The sequence below is a fragment of the Typopeltis vanoorti genome, chromosome 11, assembly GCF_054136105.1.
Source record: "Typopeltis vanoorti isolate ZY-2024b chromosome 11, IOZ_Tvanoo_1.0, whole genome shotgun sequence".
Taxonomy (NCBI): domain Eukaryota; kingdom Metazoa; phylum Arthropoda; class Arachnida; order Uropygi; family Thelyphonidae; genus Typopeltis; species Typopeltis vanoorti.
The window spans coordinates 26,175,805-26,192,522 of NC_143559.1; the positions used below are offsets into that span (position 1 = coordinate 26,175,805).

At 34.1% G+C, this 16,718-nt stretch overlaps 1 protein-coding gene across 1 annotated transcript in view; it reads right to left on the bottom strand.

Annotated features, from left to right (window-relative positions):
* Nucleotides 1-549: 549 nt before the first annotated feature.
* Nucleotides 550-16,718, bottom strand: part of LOC150101394 (serine/arginine-rich splicing factor 4-like) — a 51,460-nt gene continuing 35,291 nt past the window's right edge. The window contains exons 6-8 of the mRNA XM_090400927.1: nucleotides 6,418-6,491; nucleotides 2,233-2,346; nucleotides 550-1,522 (exon numbers count right to left, since the gene is read on the bottom strand). Coding sequence (XP_090257053.1) covers nucleotides 1,240-1,522; nucleotides 2,233-2,346; nucleotides 6,418-6,491 — 471 coding nt within the window. The 3' untranslated portion in view covers nucleotides 550-1,239. The remainder of the gene's footprint in view (nucleotides 1,523-2,232; nucleotides 2,347-6,417; nucleotides 6,492-16,718) is intronic.

The window sequence follows — 16,718 nt, forward strand, 5'->3', positions numbered from 1 at the left end:
CTCAAGACTTCCCTGCAAAAAAAAAGCATTTTTTGTAAAGTTAGCAGCTAGCTGTGTGCAAGTCACCTGCCCCTAACCTTGGAATACTGCTCTGTTCCAGATGAACACCTAAGAATTCTTACCATTCAGAAGAAAGGAAGCTGGTTAAGCAACCCCCCCCCCCTACACTCCACGCAAACCTGCTGGAATCCATCTCAGTTCTGTGGAACAGCCTTCTACCAGTGATCACATGAGAAGCAACTGCAGTGATGCTGCCAGATTTAGATAAAAAAAAAAAATCTAAATTATCTACACTATTACCTTATACATTCTCAGAATAATGCATGTATCACAATTTTCCATTCATAAGAGTGCCATTAATCCCAATTCTGCACACCTTTAAAGCAACTATAAAAAAAATAGCTTAACCCACATGAAAACACTCGGCTTTTTTCCTTGTGTGCCTAATATATGTGAACTTAAATGTTTATTCAAAAGGTATTCTCATATGAATACAACAGTTGTATAAATTCAAATTCTTGCTACTATTACCAAGAAAGCACATCAATATTTAAGATTAACTACATTTTATTACTCAGTACCAAAATTTCACATTTATATATGTATATATACATAACTCTGGCTATTAAAATAACATTAATACATGCAAATATTGAAGTATGGGATTATGAATTAGTGACTGTATATCCCCTTCACTATCAACTAAACTGAGGGTGGGGGGGGGGGGGGTTTCATAACAAATGACAAGATACGTTATCAAAAGAAATTAGGTGGGTTAAAATGACAGCATATGGTGGAACAATTTTCACTCATTCTACATGTGCTAATTTAAACAGAATAAGATTCCAATCAAAATAGTTCATTAATCATACTTTTTGTTATCAGCAATAGTAAATGTTTATATCTCCCATTCACACAGCAATAAGTATACTGATATTCTTTTCAGACATTTTCCCTACAGAAATATTTAAGAGGGGAAAGACATGTAGTCAATTTTTATCTTAATAAGCTGAGCAAATATATCTGCTGCAGAGGAATGTAATACAATTTAAAGCAACATAATGTTTACAGCACTTATGTACACACACACACACACCTTTCAGAAGTGATCTACTTAAATCATGAAAATAAGCTAAATGCACACAGAGAAGGTAACAGGCATTATCAATCCAAGATAAAACAGTGAGGACTATTTGGTGAAATGAATGGTTATGATAGTTTTTTTTTATTTTTATTATATTAATCTTGGTCATCTACTTTTTCAAAACTACTTTCTTCCTTTTCAGGTGATTTTGAAGGTGATTTAGACTTCCTAGGCGAGTTTTCAGGTGTTGCACTACGACTCTTGCTGCGAGACTTCACAGGGCTCCGAGAGGCAGACCTAGAACGAGACGACTTGGAACGCGATTCAGACCGAGAACGTGATCTGGACCTACTAGGTGTTTTGCTGCGACTACGGCTCCGGCTCCTACTGCGACTTCGAGATCTGGAATTGCTTCTGGAATGAGACCTTGAGGGCGACCTGAAAAATAAAGTTACGTGCTGATTCATTGCATATCATGCCAATCATTTAATTTCTAAAGAATGACAGAAAAAAATAGGAATTTAGCAACTGGAAAATGATGTTTAATCAACTTTAAAACAGTTAATCAAATATGATATTAATGGTAGTGCTCACTTTGCCAGATGGCTAGGTTTGCAGCAAGAGAGACGATCACAAACAGCTATATGTGTGTTTATACATAGTTCAACTTAAACCCTCCTCAACTAAATAAATTTACTATACTCCTTTTCAGGTTATCTTGGAACTATTGGAATAAACTACATTTCTGGCTTCCTTACCATTCGTACTATAGGCTTACACTGCTGTTGAGCTTACATTGTTCCTTAAAGTTTTTACACTATTGCATTATGTGGTACTTCGTACATAATTATTTTACTACTTCCTTACTTGCTGATGCTAGAATTATGTTTCCATTAAATAGTTACAGGGAACTTATTTTTGGAAAATGCAATTATCTATCATGTGGTCTCCAATAACTGCTGCCGTAGTAACAGCGAACTAACTGCCACCGCCGGAAGCAGTATGGCCTGTAGTATATTTGTTTACTTCCATCAGTTTTCCAAGGACTATGACGACAACCTCCAACTACTACCGATACTTGTTTATGAAAGAAGTCAGCCACAAAATAATCAAATATAACAATCTTATATATTACATATTTGACATACCTGCGCCGACGTGATTTGTCTTCTATAAGCTTTATCCTCCTACCATTCAGTTCTGTATTATCCAGCTTTTCAATAGCATTTTTCATATCTGTATAAGAAGCCAATTCCACAATCCTGAAATAAAGTTTCTTTAAATTATTTAAGTTTCATAACAATTGAATTAAACAAAATTTCTTCAATGTAAAATTAAAATTTCCCAAATATAATATTCCAGTTTGCGAGTTACATAAACACCTTCACAGAAGGCAATTCAATGACCAAGCAACAGGTAATGCGATGAAAATTATTTAAGCCTTCCACCAGGAGATGAAATCCATCTCCTGGTGGAAGGAGATGGATTTCATCATTCACTCACTTAAGTGTTACAAGATAAGATTGATATTTGAAGAGGGAGTTGGGCACTGCAGAATCCCTTCTACTTTCTTGCAAATGTAGCTTGCTAAATCTTTTCAGTTAATGTTGATATGGGTATACTCAGTGGGGTGGGGAGCATACCCCCACTCCCAATCACAGAATATATCCAACATCATATGCATTTTGCCTATCTGCATGAACTCTGCTTTAGCAAGATAACTCAGTGCAAATCCTAAATGCTATTCACCAGGATTTGTTATGCAATTCATCTCTTTTGAATTAAGGCCACTTTCTAACTGTTTTTAATCTTCACCCCCCCATTTCTTTTTATGTCCAGGTAATTTCACGGGTGCTACTCCAAACTGGCAACCAACACCACTGATTTCCTATAATCATGTAACTGCTTCACACCAAGAAATCTGTTTTCTCCATGAAACAGCCCTAGCACTTCTAAGGGGAAAAAAAATCTACTGTGTAATCACCCCCCCACAGAACCATAGGTTTTGCAACATCTTGCATTAAGGACCAATAATAATACACAGCAATATCATACATATATTCATTGAGACATTAAAAAAAAAAAAAAAAATCAAGTCCCTCTGTGGCTTATTCGACTTTGATAATGACCTTTGGCTGGAAGGACTGACATCGAAACCCATTTAAGGATGCAAAGAATCTTTACTGGGGTTTTTCAAATGAAGGTGTTATTGGTCTCATAAAGTGGAAGGGTCTTTTCTCCTGTAAACTGGTTTTTCACCTGGCTAAACAACAAAGCCAGAACACATGCAATTGCAAGACAGAATATTAATCAGGCTTCAAAGAAGCTAAGTTATTTAGCTGTTAGAGGCCTTTGAACACAATACATAAGGAGAAAAGGAAATGAGAAGCTACATTTTCTCAAGTAAATTTGGTAAATAAAGTGCATGAAAGTGTTAGCAAAGCAAACATTAAAATATACTTGGAGAACAGAATCCACCGTGTTTGAAATAAATCTTCAAAGAAGAGCCATAACCAAGTTCATGACGTACACAACACCACTGCTCACTTCTTTAAATCAACCATACTATCCTTTTCTGAACAGCATTAAGAATTGTTATGGAGGTCTTAGGTGCACCATTCCATACATAATAGTATTCCAATGTTGGTCAGATTTGGGCTGTTCAGCAAAGTATCATCTTAACTGGAAAAGAATGCTTTTTTTTTTTTTTTGAAAGCTGCTGATATAGAAGTAATATTTCCAAGAAGAGAGAGATATGGTCTTGATCATTCAGCTCAGCATTATCAGAATCAACGTTGATGTAGAAACTCTAGTCTGAATTATGAAACTTTAGTATCTAGTTTGGATATTTCTTCCTTCAAAATGGCACTGAATGTCACAAGTATAGAATAGTTGCAAGAATAAGTGTGATTACAGCAAATGGTGAAGCTAGTATATCAATTATATGCATTACATAATCCATTGTGCATATTTTATAGAATGAAAAATTGAGTTTAAGGAAAAGTAAGGAGTAAGATGCTTTTATACTCACAACAAACTCACCTGAGTGCAGGTAGGGTTAGACAAAGGTTACACCCAGAATCTTTATTAAGAGATTGGAATGTTTCACTATCATTTGATCATAAGTTTCGTACATTTTGCACCTTTCAAAATGTGCTGCGACAATTTCAGAGGCTAGGTAGACAGAGAAGCTAGAAATTTGATGAAGTCAATGCAGCTTGGCTAGTTTCCCTGTTGAACGACTTCAGTATACTTCTTAAGAAACTAGCTTAGATGAGAAGTGAGAAATTAAATCTGAAAGGGGTGGTCAACAATGAGATCAAAAGCTAAGGAAAATGAAATCCAGACGTAGCTGTGTATATTAAAAATTTCAATGGTTAGTTTCTTATTAGGATTCGAGAAGATATATAAACAAGATCAATAATGTGCCTAAATCAGAAAGATAGAAACACTTTTTATCAGGTATTACTTACTATGTTTGAAAATTCCAGTTGAGAGGTGTACTTTTGAAGGCTGAAAGCCAAGCCTGTTAGGAAAAAATGTGTCCTCCCCACTATAGCTATCATTATAACAAAACTAGAGGTAAAATGCATATTAAAAGAAATCTACTACAGGAACCCATTATTGTGATTACTATATTTGTTATAGGCAGGTTATACTGTAGTATAGTTCTGGTGTGATCTGCTTTTGGTAACTGCACAGCAGATGAATTTTGACCAATTTATCTGCAAACTGTGGTCTTAGTAATGCATCCTAAGAATGCTGGTCCTCATGACACACTTGAAGTAGAAATTATTGATAATTGACTAAGGAAGGTCTTCAGATCAACTGTTTTATAGCAATGCCAGTTTTGTTGCATGCTAGAAGAAATGAAAATTTAAACAAAAAGAATTTGTTTTTACTTATAGTTACCAATGTACTACAAAGAACCCATGCATGCATTTTCTCCTACTTTCCTCCTATCTGATGGTTGTGCCTATAGGCAGGTTATACTAGTTGAGGAATGGGGAGATATCCAACAGATCCATCAAAAAGATACAGTGGTGAATTTTTAAGTTTCAGCAATACTAAGAATGATGGAAGATTGAGGTGGAGATTGCAAAGGAACAATTTGGCTTCATGCATGGTAGATCAATAACAGATGCTATCTTTGGGTTACGGCAGATGATGGAAAAGTTTCGAGAGAAACAACAGGAGCTACATCTGGCATTTATTGATCTGGGGAAAGCATACGATAGAGTGCCAAGGCAATAAGTCTGGAGGTGTCTGAGGGAGAAGAAGGTTCCAGAGAAATATGTCAGGTTGGTGCAGGAGATGTACAGAAATGTGAAGACAAAGTTTTCAAGTAACAGTTGGCTTGCATCAAGGGTCAGCATTAAGTCTGTTTCTGTTTAATATTGTGACGGAGGAGGTGAGAGAAGATGCGCCTTGGACAATGTTGTATGCAGATGACATCTTGCTGTGTGCAGATTCAAGAGAAGAAGCAGGAACTAAACTGGAAAGATGAAGAAAAGTACTGGAAGAGAGAGGTGAGACTGAGCAGAAGTAAGACAGAGTATGTGTTGCACAGTGGGTGGCAGCCAGGAAACAGATCTGGAGCTGGAAGGAAATGTCATCAGGAAGGTGAGGGACTTTAGATACTTAAGTTCAACAGCGGAAGAAGATGGAGGAGCTGAGAAGGAAGCGGGATGCAGAATACAAATGGGTTGGAGGAACTGGCTGGAGTGTTATGCGATAAGCGGGTGCAGATCAATCTGGAAGGCAAAATCTATTAGAAACTGTGGCCCTGTGGAAAAATAACATCAGCAGGATGGAAGCAGCAGAGATGAGAATGCTTAGGTGGATGTGTGGTGTGACCAGAAAGGATAGTCTGAGAAGCGAAGATACAGGAGGCAAGGTTGAGATGGTTTGGTCATGTGATGAGGAGGGAGGACGAATATGTGGGAAGAAAGGTTATGCAGATGGATGTGCAAGGAAGGAGGAAGCATGGATGGCCAAAGAAGAGATGGAGGGAGCGTAGAAGAGGACTTGAGGATGAAGAACTTGGATGTGGTGACAGCCCAAGACAGGAGGATGTGGAGGAGACTCATCACCAACAGTGACCCCACTTAAGTGGGAGAAGCTGCAGAAGAAGAAGAAGCAATACTAAGAATGGAATAGTCTGAATGTAATTTTATCTGATGAAATGATATTAAGCCTCATTTGATAGGTAATTTCATATTAGCAAAACCAATTTACATCACTAAAAAGCCTGCAATGAGATTTTTTTAAATAAAAAAATTCAATCATTTAATAATAAAACTAGAAATTATATAATTTCTAATTATACTAACCCCTCATTATGACGTTGTTTATGAGCATCAGCATATGTCACCTCTCCCGCTTGCCTTATGTAATCTTTTAAGTCCTTTAAGAATAATGATAAATATATATTAAGAATGGTTCCAACTAACATGAAGTAGATTTAAACATTTCAAAAAAATTTTTAATTTAAAATAACAACCTACATATTTGTGCATTTGAATAATAGCCAAAGAACGGCCTAAAGATTTGCACATTTCTACCCAAGAACAAATCGAATGCTAATGAATAAAAAATATTTCCATTAAGTAGCATTAATAGAATTAGCATATAAATATAACGTATATACTTTTTAAAATCACTTGCCAAGAAGTATGAAATGCCACAATGCAGAACTTCTAGGCATATATATAATACCACACTTTTTCTTTAAATAATTGCTCACCAAGAAGTATGAAGTGCCATATGGCAGAACTTCAAGACATTAATTTATGAAACAATATTACTTGAACAAGGGCTACAAAATTTCATTAAAAATACTGATAACTAATTAGATACTTGTTAGGCAGCAATATTTCACCTAAATAATCTTATTTTAAGCCCTGATATTTTATCATGCATGTTTAACATGCAAATACCTAAAAACAGTGTAATTTTGGAGAACTATATGCAAACTAAATCGTTAATGATACCTAAAGTATTTACCTTGCCATGTTTAACCACTTCCCCCCAACGAAAGAGGGTTCACTGTCCATATGGGGACCACACATCGCAATAATGGGAGAAGAGCCAGGGATGATGTTACCTAGAACCAGCACCCAGGTGACAGGGATGGCCCTGTGTCCAAGCCTTGGATGCAATACTCGTCCTGCTTAAGGGCGTCCAGTGGGCATCCGAATCAGTCACCACTCAAACAGATCAGATCCCCTAGCTTCATAAAAGATGTAGAGCCCCGATACATCTACGACTCATGTGTGCAAGCACCCTCAAATGAATGGGAAGTTGTTTCGATCGCCATGACACGTGGCACTCCATTGAGTAGGCGACAGTGGATTAGCCAACCCATCGACAACCTCAACGAATCTCATAACGTTTAAGGGACATCAGGCTGTGTTTAGGAACTTGCGAGAGAAAATTTATATCAGTTGAAAGAATAACGTGGCAAGACGTCAGTTCAAATACAATTTGCCACAAGTCAAATACCTAAATCTTTAAAGCCGTTCAAAATAGATTTACCTATGAACTAAATACTTTAAATATTGAAAATTCTGCAAATTGATATACTATATAATATTATATTTTTGTGACTTTATAATACACATTACAAAATTCTAAATGCTTAAGTTAAGCACACTGATGCCAGACTGCATGCCTTAAAATTTTTTTTTTTTGTTTTAAATAATGAAATGTCATTTTACAGCTAATTAAGGGTTAATGGACTTCAGGATAACCAATTATAATCTCAGGTCAACAAAGATAAATCAATACTTATTTGACAAAAAAATAAATTGCTTGGTATTACTGGAGGATTGCACACGCACCGTGTTTCAGGGGAGGGGGTCAGAAAGCAAAAGCTAACCAAGTAAACCTCCAAATTTCAAGACAGGTGAAATGTTTCTGCAAGTTTGCCTACTTCTGATATGCTACCAATAGATAGAAGGCAAATGGCATTATAGCTTGTTACAAAATCCAAAGCTACACCTATTTCTACACAGAAGGTATCTTTTTCTGTATGTTCAGTTTCAGTAAATTTATAACAGTATCAATGCACATTCAAGACACTGTTCATTAATATACCTTGTGGAACAGAAAAGAACTTTTAAGAGCTTGTTAGGAAAACTTTGATATCTTGATGGCCATGGATTTAATTAAAGTAATTATATATATATACACTTGTTTCTTTTTCGTATACTGTTATTATAAGTCTATAAAAAAAGAAGTGAAATAATGGGATTTGAAATCATCCAACTATCTGGCTTGTCAAGTTACCAAAATTTTACCATTTGAACTGCATAAAGCTAACATGTAATACATAATCTGAAATTTGTTTCAAGACTAAAAACAAGTAATAAGAGTAATTTGAAAAGGGCACAACTATATATACATCAATAACACATTTTCAAGCAATATTTAGAATGCTGAATAAAAGCAGTAGATGAGAACTTCTCCAACTGTATATAATGAACACATTTCTGCTTGCTTGATTAAATATGAGGAGCCCAAGTACTGAAAAACTGTCAAGATAAGGCAACATAATATTAGGTATAAATGTTACTATACCTTCTATTCTGATTACTAATTTGCTTTTGAAAATTTTCTAATCCACAACTTTTCAAAAACTTTTTGTAGTGTACATAGTGTCAATAAATGTTGGAAATTAAACATCACTTGTATTTTTGTTGGACTTAAAATAATTTACTTTTATACCCTTAAATTTTAATTTATTTTGCAACATTTCTTGCCCAGGGTCTTCCTCCAAGACACTAGTTTTTACTTAAGTTAAAATGTGGCTAATGAAATGTGCTAACCAAGTAATGTTGCCAACACGAGAATACAAGTTATGCTAACTTGCAAATATTTCTGCCAATTTTTTCTATACTCTCTCTCACACACGCACAAAAGGATGCAAATCCTGTAATACATCACTACCATGGACGAAATAAGAAATCAATCAATGATTTATTTCTTGAAGAGAATGGAGATCATTCCCATGCAAGAAAGGTTGCAAAATCCCAGGACATACCACTAATGCTGCTATGAAAAAAATCTACTGATGTATTTCTTGAATAGATTAGACCTACCAATGAAAATATCCAAATATGTGAAAAACTAATATACACAATAGTGTTTAAAAAAAGTTCAATTGTTTCAAAAATGCCTTTCCTTTTATGAACCAGGAAGGAGACTTAAGTTTTAGGAATAACCTTACTGTTTAACATAAAGCAGTCTTGATATATGGACCACACTGTTAATTTTTGTTTATAATACCTGCTTGCCTGTAAATATTCCAAAACAATGCTTAACCTTTCCTAAGCAATCTGTAGTTTTTGAAATACTAAATTCAGAGCACTTTGCACTGTACTATAATATAATATAATGAATGGTAAACAGAAAACAAGATAGATAATGGTGTTAGAAATAGAGTAGATAATTTAATTTAACACAATATGGAGCATATACCAAGACTTCACTTTATTTAATAATTCAATTTTCCTAGATTATGCAATTTTTAAATTTAATTCTTCCAAGGCTTAATGAACAAGAAAATTATTACTGAAACTGAATTTACAGGCAAAGATTTTAGATTATTTGCGAGGGGAAAAAACTTAACATCGTTTAAAACATATAGCTTCTTCGACATGAGATGTTCTGCTGTATTGCAGAACTGCTTAGCTTTTCAAAATGAGTCAAATGCAACAGTGCAAAAGAATTTGCTATTTACTAAAATATATTCAATACCCAGACTCCTACAAAAATAAATAAAAGTAAAGATTTTTAGTTAATTCAGAAATGGAACACAATACTGATGACAACTGGGTATTATTTCCCAAACTATTCATGGCTGCTACTGAATTTTTTTTTTTTACTTTCAAAGCATGCTGATGGCATTGTTAACTAGTAACTGAAAATATATATCATAACATTACTAATAACTATACCATATTTTACCAGTCAAAAGATGCAATTCATAATATTAACACATTGAACAGATATCCACACAATGCTCTGATAGCTAATTTCAACAGAACTGCTAACACACTCATGATTTACCACTGTTTCATCTACATAACACTAAATATTTAATTCAATGATCAACATGTACTTATCCAAAAAACATCAACTTTCTAAAAAAAAAAAAAAAAAAATGATAATCATTAAGAAAAACACCTGCAGTTAGCATTTGTCAAACAAGATTAAAATAAGTGGTTTTTTTTTTTTCAAATAACTGTTTGCAGTTTCTCTAAATTGTATTTTTTTAAAGCAGTTTACATATACAAAAGGTTAAGAACGTGATTACATTAAATATGAAGATTAAACATAAGCACCAGATATTCCACACTTAAAACAATATTAGTGATTAAAAGCGTAAAACACTTCAAGGGGTTTCATATAACTGAATCAGAGGAATTAATTACATTTGAGGATGATTTTCAGACATGGATGTTTAAAACTACTTTAAATGAAGTATCCTTCCAGAGGACTATGTTGAAACCATGTGCAATCGTGACTATTCAGATGTACTGATTCACTCAATTTTATCACAGAGTGGCCAGTTTTTTCCTCAATGCGACAATTACACAAACCTTCTTTCAAAGAAACCTGAAGCTCTATCATGCCATCCTAATTTAAATCCGAATGCTAAAGTGCTATAATATGAGATATTCTCATCCTAAATAACTTGCTTTTATCCAAGTGTTGTATTATGCTTTGGTTGAAACAATGAGAACTTATTTTGTAGTATAAAATAAGTGTTGTTTATATTCAATACATTTTCTTATATCTACTATGTTTTATGCATTCTTAACCTCTGGTGGATAGTAATTCTGAAAGTTATCAAGCATGTTGACTTGAGTACACAGAAAAAAATCATTCTTCCTATACATTGTTCTGTCCTGGATCTCTAAATATGCAAATTTGTTAATATAGTGTTTCTCCCCCTCATGATCCCTTTACTGGTCATTTTGCATACAATCTTCATTATAATGAAATTGTTCCTCAGAAGCTTAAATTCTCCTGCTCCAAGCATGTTTCCTTCAAGCCAAAGCTTCCCCAAGCATGCAATTTGTAATAATAAGATTCTCCAGAAAAACACAACAGTAACTATTCAAGTGCTACAAAGCTCTGCATCATCATCTGAATCTCAACTGGAATGACTTTTACTATTTAACCTTTCACGAGATTGTAAACAGTGCCTGATGTAACATCTAGACTGTTCTGCCAGAATAGCATATTACATAAGTTCATACTCTGTCATGTCACCCACCTTATTGAATATACACATATATTCATATGTGAAATATAAGTAGAGTATGAACAGAAGCCATGCCCCAAAATACTGCAAATAAAAATTTTCAAATGCAGAAGCTGAGAGATTAATTTCTAGAGAAATAAGAACTGAATAGCTGTTCCAGTTGAAATGTATCATTTTAATGCAGGCCAACAGACAGTATTAATAAAATCACTAATATTTTCCAATTAGTATGTGTGTGTGTATGTATGTATACATATATGAGGGTTGTTTGAAAGGTTTGGTAAATCTCCAATAGACGGCAACACAATTTGTTTGTTCATACCGATGTCAGCAGATATCTTTTTCAAGGACTCCCTAGCAAAAGTTTAGCCACGTGCGATGCATAGTTCTTGTTTGGCAAACATTTAAAATGACCGTGTTCGCATTGTTCCTAAAAATGGAGAAAAACGAGTTTTGTGCAGTGATAAAACACTTATTTGAAGTGGACTGCCATGCAGATCCAAGTTAGATGCAGTTCATGAGGACACTGCACCAGCATTAAAGGTATTTATTTTTGGATAAATAAATTTAAATGCGATCGTAAGTCTATAAAATATGAAGTGCGCTCCGAAAACCTGACTGAGATCACTACGAAGGAAATGATTGACAAAATCCATGGTATCTCTATGGAAGACCGCAGAGTGAAAGTGCGTGAGATTGTAGGAATCTCAACTGAATGGGTGTATAATATCACACACGAAAAAGCTGTGTGCGTGATGGGTGCCACCCATCGCGCGCACACAGCTTTGTTGACTGTCGATCAAAAACGCATGCAAAAAAAAAAAAAAAAAAAGACATTTCAACACTATGTTTGACGATATTTAAATCATAATTCGCAGAATTTTTGTGTCAATCCATGACTGTAGACAAAACTTGGATCCACCACTACACACCTGAGTCTAAGCAGCAGTCAAAACAGTGGACAATGCCCGGTGAAAAAGCGAAGACTGTCAGCTGGGAAGGTGATGGCCACTATTTTTTTGGGATTCCCAAGGAATTATAATACTTTGGAAACGGCCAAGACAATAACAGGAGTCTATTAAGTGTCATTGTTGGAGCATTTAAAAGAACTGAAAAAAAAAAACCCCAGATTGTCACACAAAAATGTGCTCTTTCATCAAGGCAATGACACCATCCCACACATCGGCCATTGCAATGGCAAAATTGCACGAAGTGAGGTTTGAATTGGTTCCACATCCACCGTATTCTCCAGACTTAGACCTGCGTTACTTCTTGTTCCAAACTTAAAAATTTGGCTTGGTGGGAAAAAATTTTCTTCAAACAAGGATGCCATGACTATTTTGCACAATTGGACAAATCCTACTTATTAGACGGGATGAAAAAATTGGAAACTCGCTAGACCCTATATTGAGAAAAAGGAGATTTTTTCAAAAAACACATTTTTACCAAAATTTTCAAACAACCCTCTTACACAAGACCAAAATCTAGGTGAACTGATGCAGAAGTGTTCTAGAAGGCTAAACATACACATCCCAAAATACAGATTATATGTCCGATAACTCAGAATCAAGATGCAAAGCATCTCATAAACGAGGATTCGTTGGCAACAATTTTAACCCACATTAAGTATTAGTAACAATGAGGCTTATTCTAATTAGCTTTGAACTAATACTTTAGTTTCTTAAATCACAACATAAGAATGCAAATAATCCTACAACTTATTGATCCGAACAAGCAAATGCACCCTGACAAGATAGCAGAAATATCACTGGATTATACATTAAACCTTTTCTTTTCCACAATACTTGTCATAGCAACATCAGCTGAAATAACTAAAATATCAAAATCAATATACTTTTTTCTGTTTGTATGTGAGAAAGGGAAGTTAAACCAGAATAGTAACTGAATGCCTCAGTGACTTTTTTTTTAAAAATAAATAAAGCAACTACAAGCCATTACACAAAATATATGCTTAAGAAGAAATGAAGGAACTTTTACAGCAACCTAAAAGCATATAGCTTATGCTAAAGTTAATTCAGATGTTCTATAAATGCAACAAAGTGAAAATTTGAGAGCTCATACTACCTTTCATTTATGGTGACAAATGAATTCCATTGTATCTTGCTTCAATGTGTGAGCACACAGAAATGAGAGGATGTGCTATTTAGACAATTAGTGATAGTCACTATTACAATGTCAGAAGCATGTAAGTAAAATATGACTATTAAGCAAGTCACAAGACTTGACCAAGATAATATATAAACAAAATATAAATCTGTTTTCAAATTCAACCTGTTTTGTATACATTTAAAATTATGTTACACCCATTGTTGCATAAGCATTACACAACAGATTTTGGAATTTAATTTAAAAAAATAATATAAATTAAGGCAATAAATTTGCTGTATTTCCTAACAAGACACTTATCAAAGGCATTCCTTCAAATCAACCTAAACAGTATGTCCCAAGGTATGACTATTTCCATTTGTATAAATACAGTCAAGTCCCAACTGAAGCCCTAAAGGTACAATATCCTAAAGAAAATTCACTATAGCAAACTATTTTTGTGGCTCCTCTGAGTTTGCTGAAGTGAAACTTGACCATACTCGCAAGATAGAGATAAGAAAAACCGAGTCTTCTATCATAAATGACAACTGGGAAGTATTATTGCCTCAAACCAAACATATCCTTGAAATATAGGGAATGTTACAAAGCATTTTATGAAATGCTAGTTAGGCATGCAGAAGAGGATGTCAAACAAGTTGCACCAAAATGTCCAAGACTATTCAAAGCATAAGAAATGAAATTTTTTCAAAAAGCACTGCTATTGGTAGTCCTAGATAGACATACCAATTTTTTTTTACCAATCAACTAAAGTTGTAACTTGTCATGGACAAATGGATGAGTGCATTTTTCAAGCCTTGTATATAACCACTATACTAAGAGGGATTTTGTACATCAACATCACCAGCTTTTATTCCTTTAATATATCCAAAAAATCACAATAAAGCTATTTGCTTTCTGATTCTAGGTCATTGGGCCAATATAAAAACAACCAATCAAAGCATAAACAATATTTTTGTAAATTTTGCATAAATTCAATATTTGTACCATTGAATTCCATTCAAGGAATATTCTTTTCTAAAATCTGAGTATCTTATTGCGTTAGGAAATATACAAAATAATTTATCTGTACTAAAAATACCTTCTACTTGATCATAATAAATTCCAGCTTGAAACTTAAACACTCTTAACAGTATAAGTTTTTAATAGAGTCCACTCTATAACCTTGTGCTAGCATTCATTACTGTCACATAAGCTAAACAGAGCATTTTGGAATTCTGTTCAATTTCTACAAAAATAAAAAATACAATTTTCTCATGTCATGATTAGAGAACTGGAGTTTTAATTCTGTGCACATTTTACAATGCTTTTTCTGACAAATTTCTGAAACAACATTGAACTTGTGAAAAAAGTACTACACACAATACATTAGAACAAATTTAAGTTTTTTTTTTTTTTTTACTAGCCAATGGAAAAAATCTTCACATGCTTATGGTAGTGTCAGTCTGTGTTCAAGAATTTCATAATACAAAAATTCTTTAAATTAAGGCGATTGCAAAAGTATCAATTTTCTCATAGTGACAACTAATCTCTAAGTCTTGTCTGACAATCTGAATGTGCTGCATGATATAGCTATCTCACTTGTCTTCCAATAAACTATATCTTGTGGTCAGCTATATCCTGGGTTGAATAAATCATACTTCCTTCTGATGAAGAAATCAATTTCAAATTGATCTCTTTGTAAGTTTGTATGTTAAGATATTTCAAGGCTGTTAAAAATATGAAACACTTCTCTACATATAGAACAGCCAACATTCAGAGATTACGGATCCACATATTTTCATCAACTTTCATCAGAGAATGGATTTTCATCATGAAAAGCTCAATGTCATTTCTTCACAAATGCTACAATGTTTTAAAGGTTCAGTAAAGATTTCATTGCTATCTATGTGTTAAGGCTTAATGAAGGGAAAACAGCATTGAGAATCCTATTACAATGATCATTCTGTAAAGATTACTTGCAAAAACAACTTTTATAAATATATACGAAACTTTTACAATATATTTTTATTATTAATATGAATCCTATATGTGAGATGCGAACCTGACAGTATTTGGGATGATGAGACTTGTTTTTCAATCTTCCAAAATGCAAGATGAAATGCACAGAATTGTATACGAAGTAATTGTTCAAGAGAGAAGAAACATCAGGAGGGAAAGCAAATTATGCTTCTCAAAACCTAAAACAAAGTTGTATAAATATTTCCCCTTGATCAAAAATTTGGTATTACATGCAGAGATAGTGGAATATTGAATCTTCTTTGCAAGAAACACAACAGATGCATTAACTGTCACTATCAGGAGGAGCTATGGTATGCCAATGAGCAATTAAGACAGTGATATTTAATATCCCCCAAGAATGAATCAGGACTGGACAAAAGTAAGACAGCAGAGAATGCTGCTGTTAGTAAAATTATTTTTAAGATTTGAAGAGACGAACATGTGCACGAAATAAAGGATAGAAGATAGTCACAAATGCAGTGCCTACACCAGTTGAAATGTTGTAGACATAAGTCATCCATACAGCTGCAATGAGTTTTCTGATACAGGGGACAAAAACCAATGACACAAGCTTGCGCAGATTCAGAATGAATTACATGTGCCCTAAAAACAAAGGGCAATAATAATAATAATAAAAAAAACAACAAAATTTCAAGAATTAACCCTTTCTTAAAATACTGAAATTAAACACTTGGAAGAGACATTCTGGAAACATTTCAAAATACTTGCAGTATTTTGAAATGTTTTAAAACTCAAGAGAGAGAAGCTAGTTCACCAAACCCATTCTATTATAAAGGAGATGAGATAAATTTGCCAATGAGCCAGTTCACGAATTCTTAAAGAAATGACTAAAAAACCAAAATGGGTCCTTTATCCTAGTTTGTGCTCTATAGCTCAATATGGTTTGAAACTTCCACCAGCACATACCTACAATTATCTCCCGCCATACTTTTTTAAATATAATTCCCAGCCACAAGTTGGTATTGTTACAGTAGTACAATGGATGGATTAAACACCTAGAAACTTTATAAAGATCTCACAAACTTATTTCAAAGCACTGCTGCAATCATCAAAACAAGCAAGATGGTAATCTCATACCAGGTAACAAAATTCACCTACCACTGAGAGATATTCAAACATCAAGCCTAAAGCAGAACTCATACCTACCCACAGCCTGATTGACCAAGTCAAAAATTCTTCCCTTTCAAATTTCCTGTTATGCTCCTCAATTCTGCT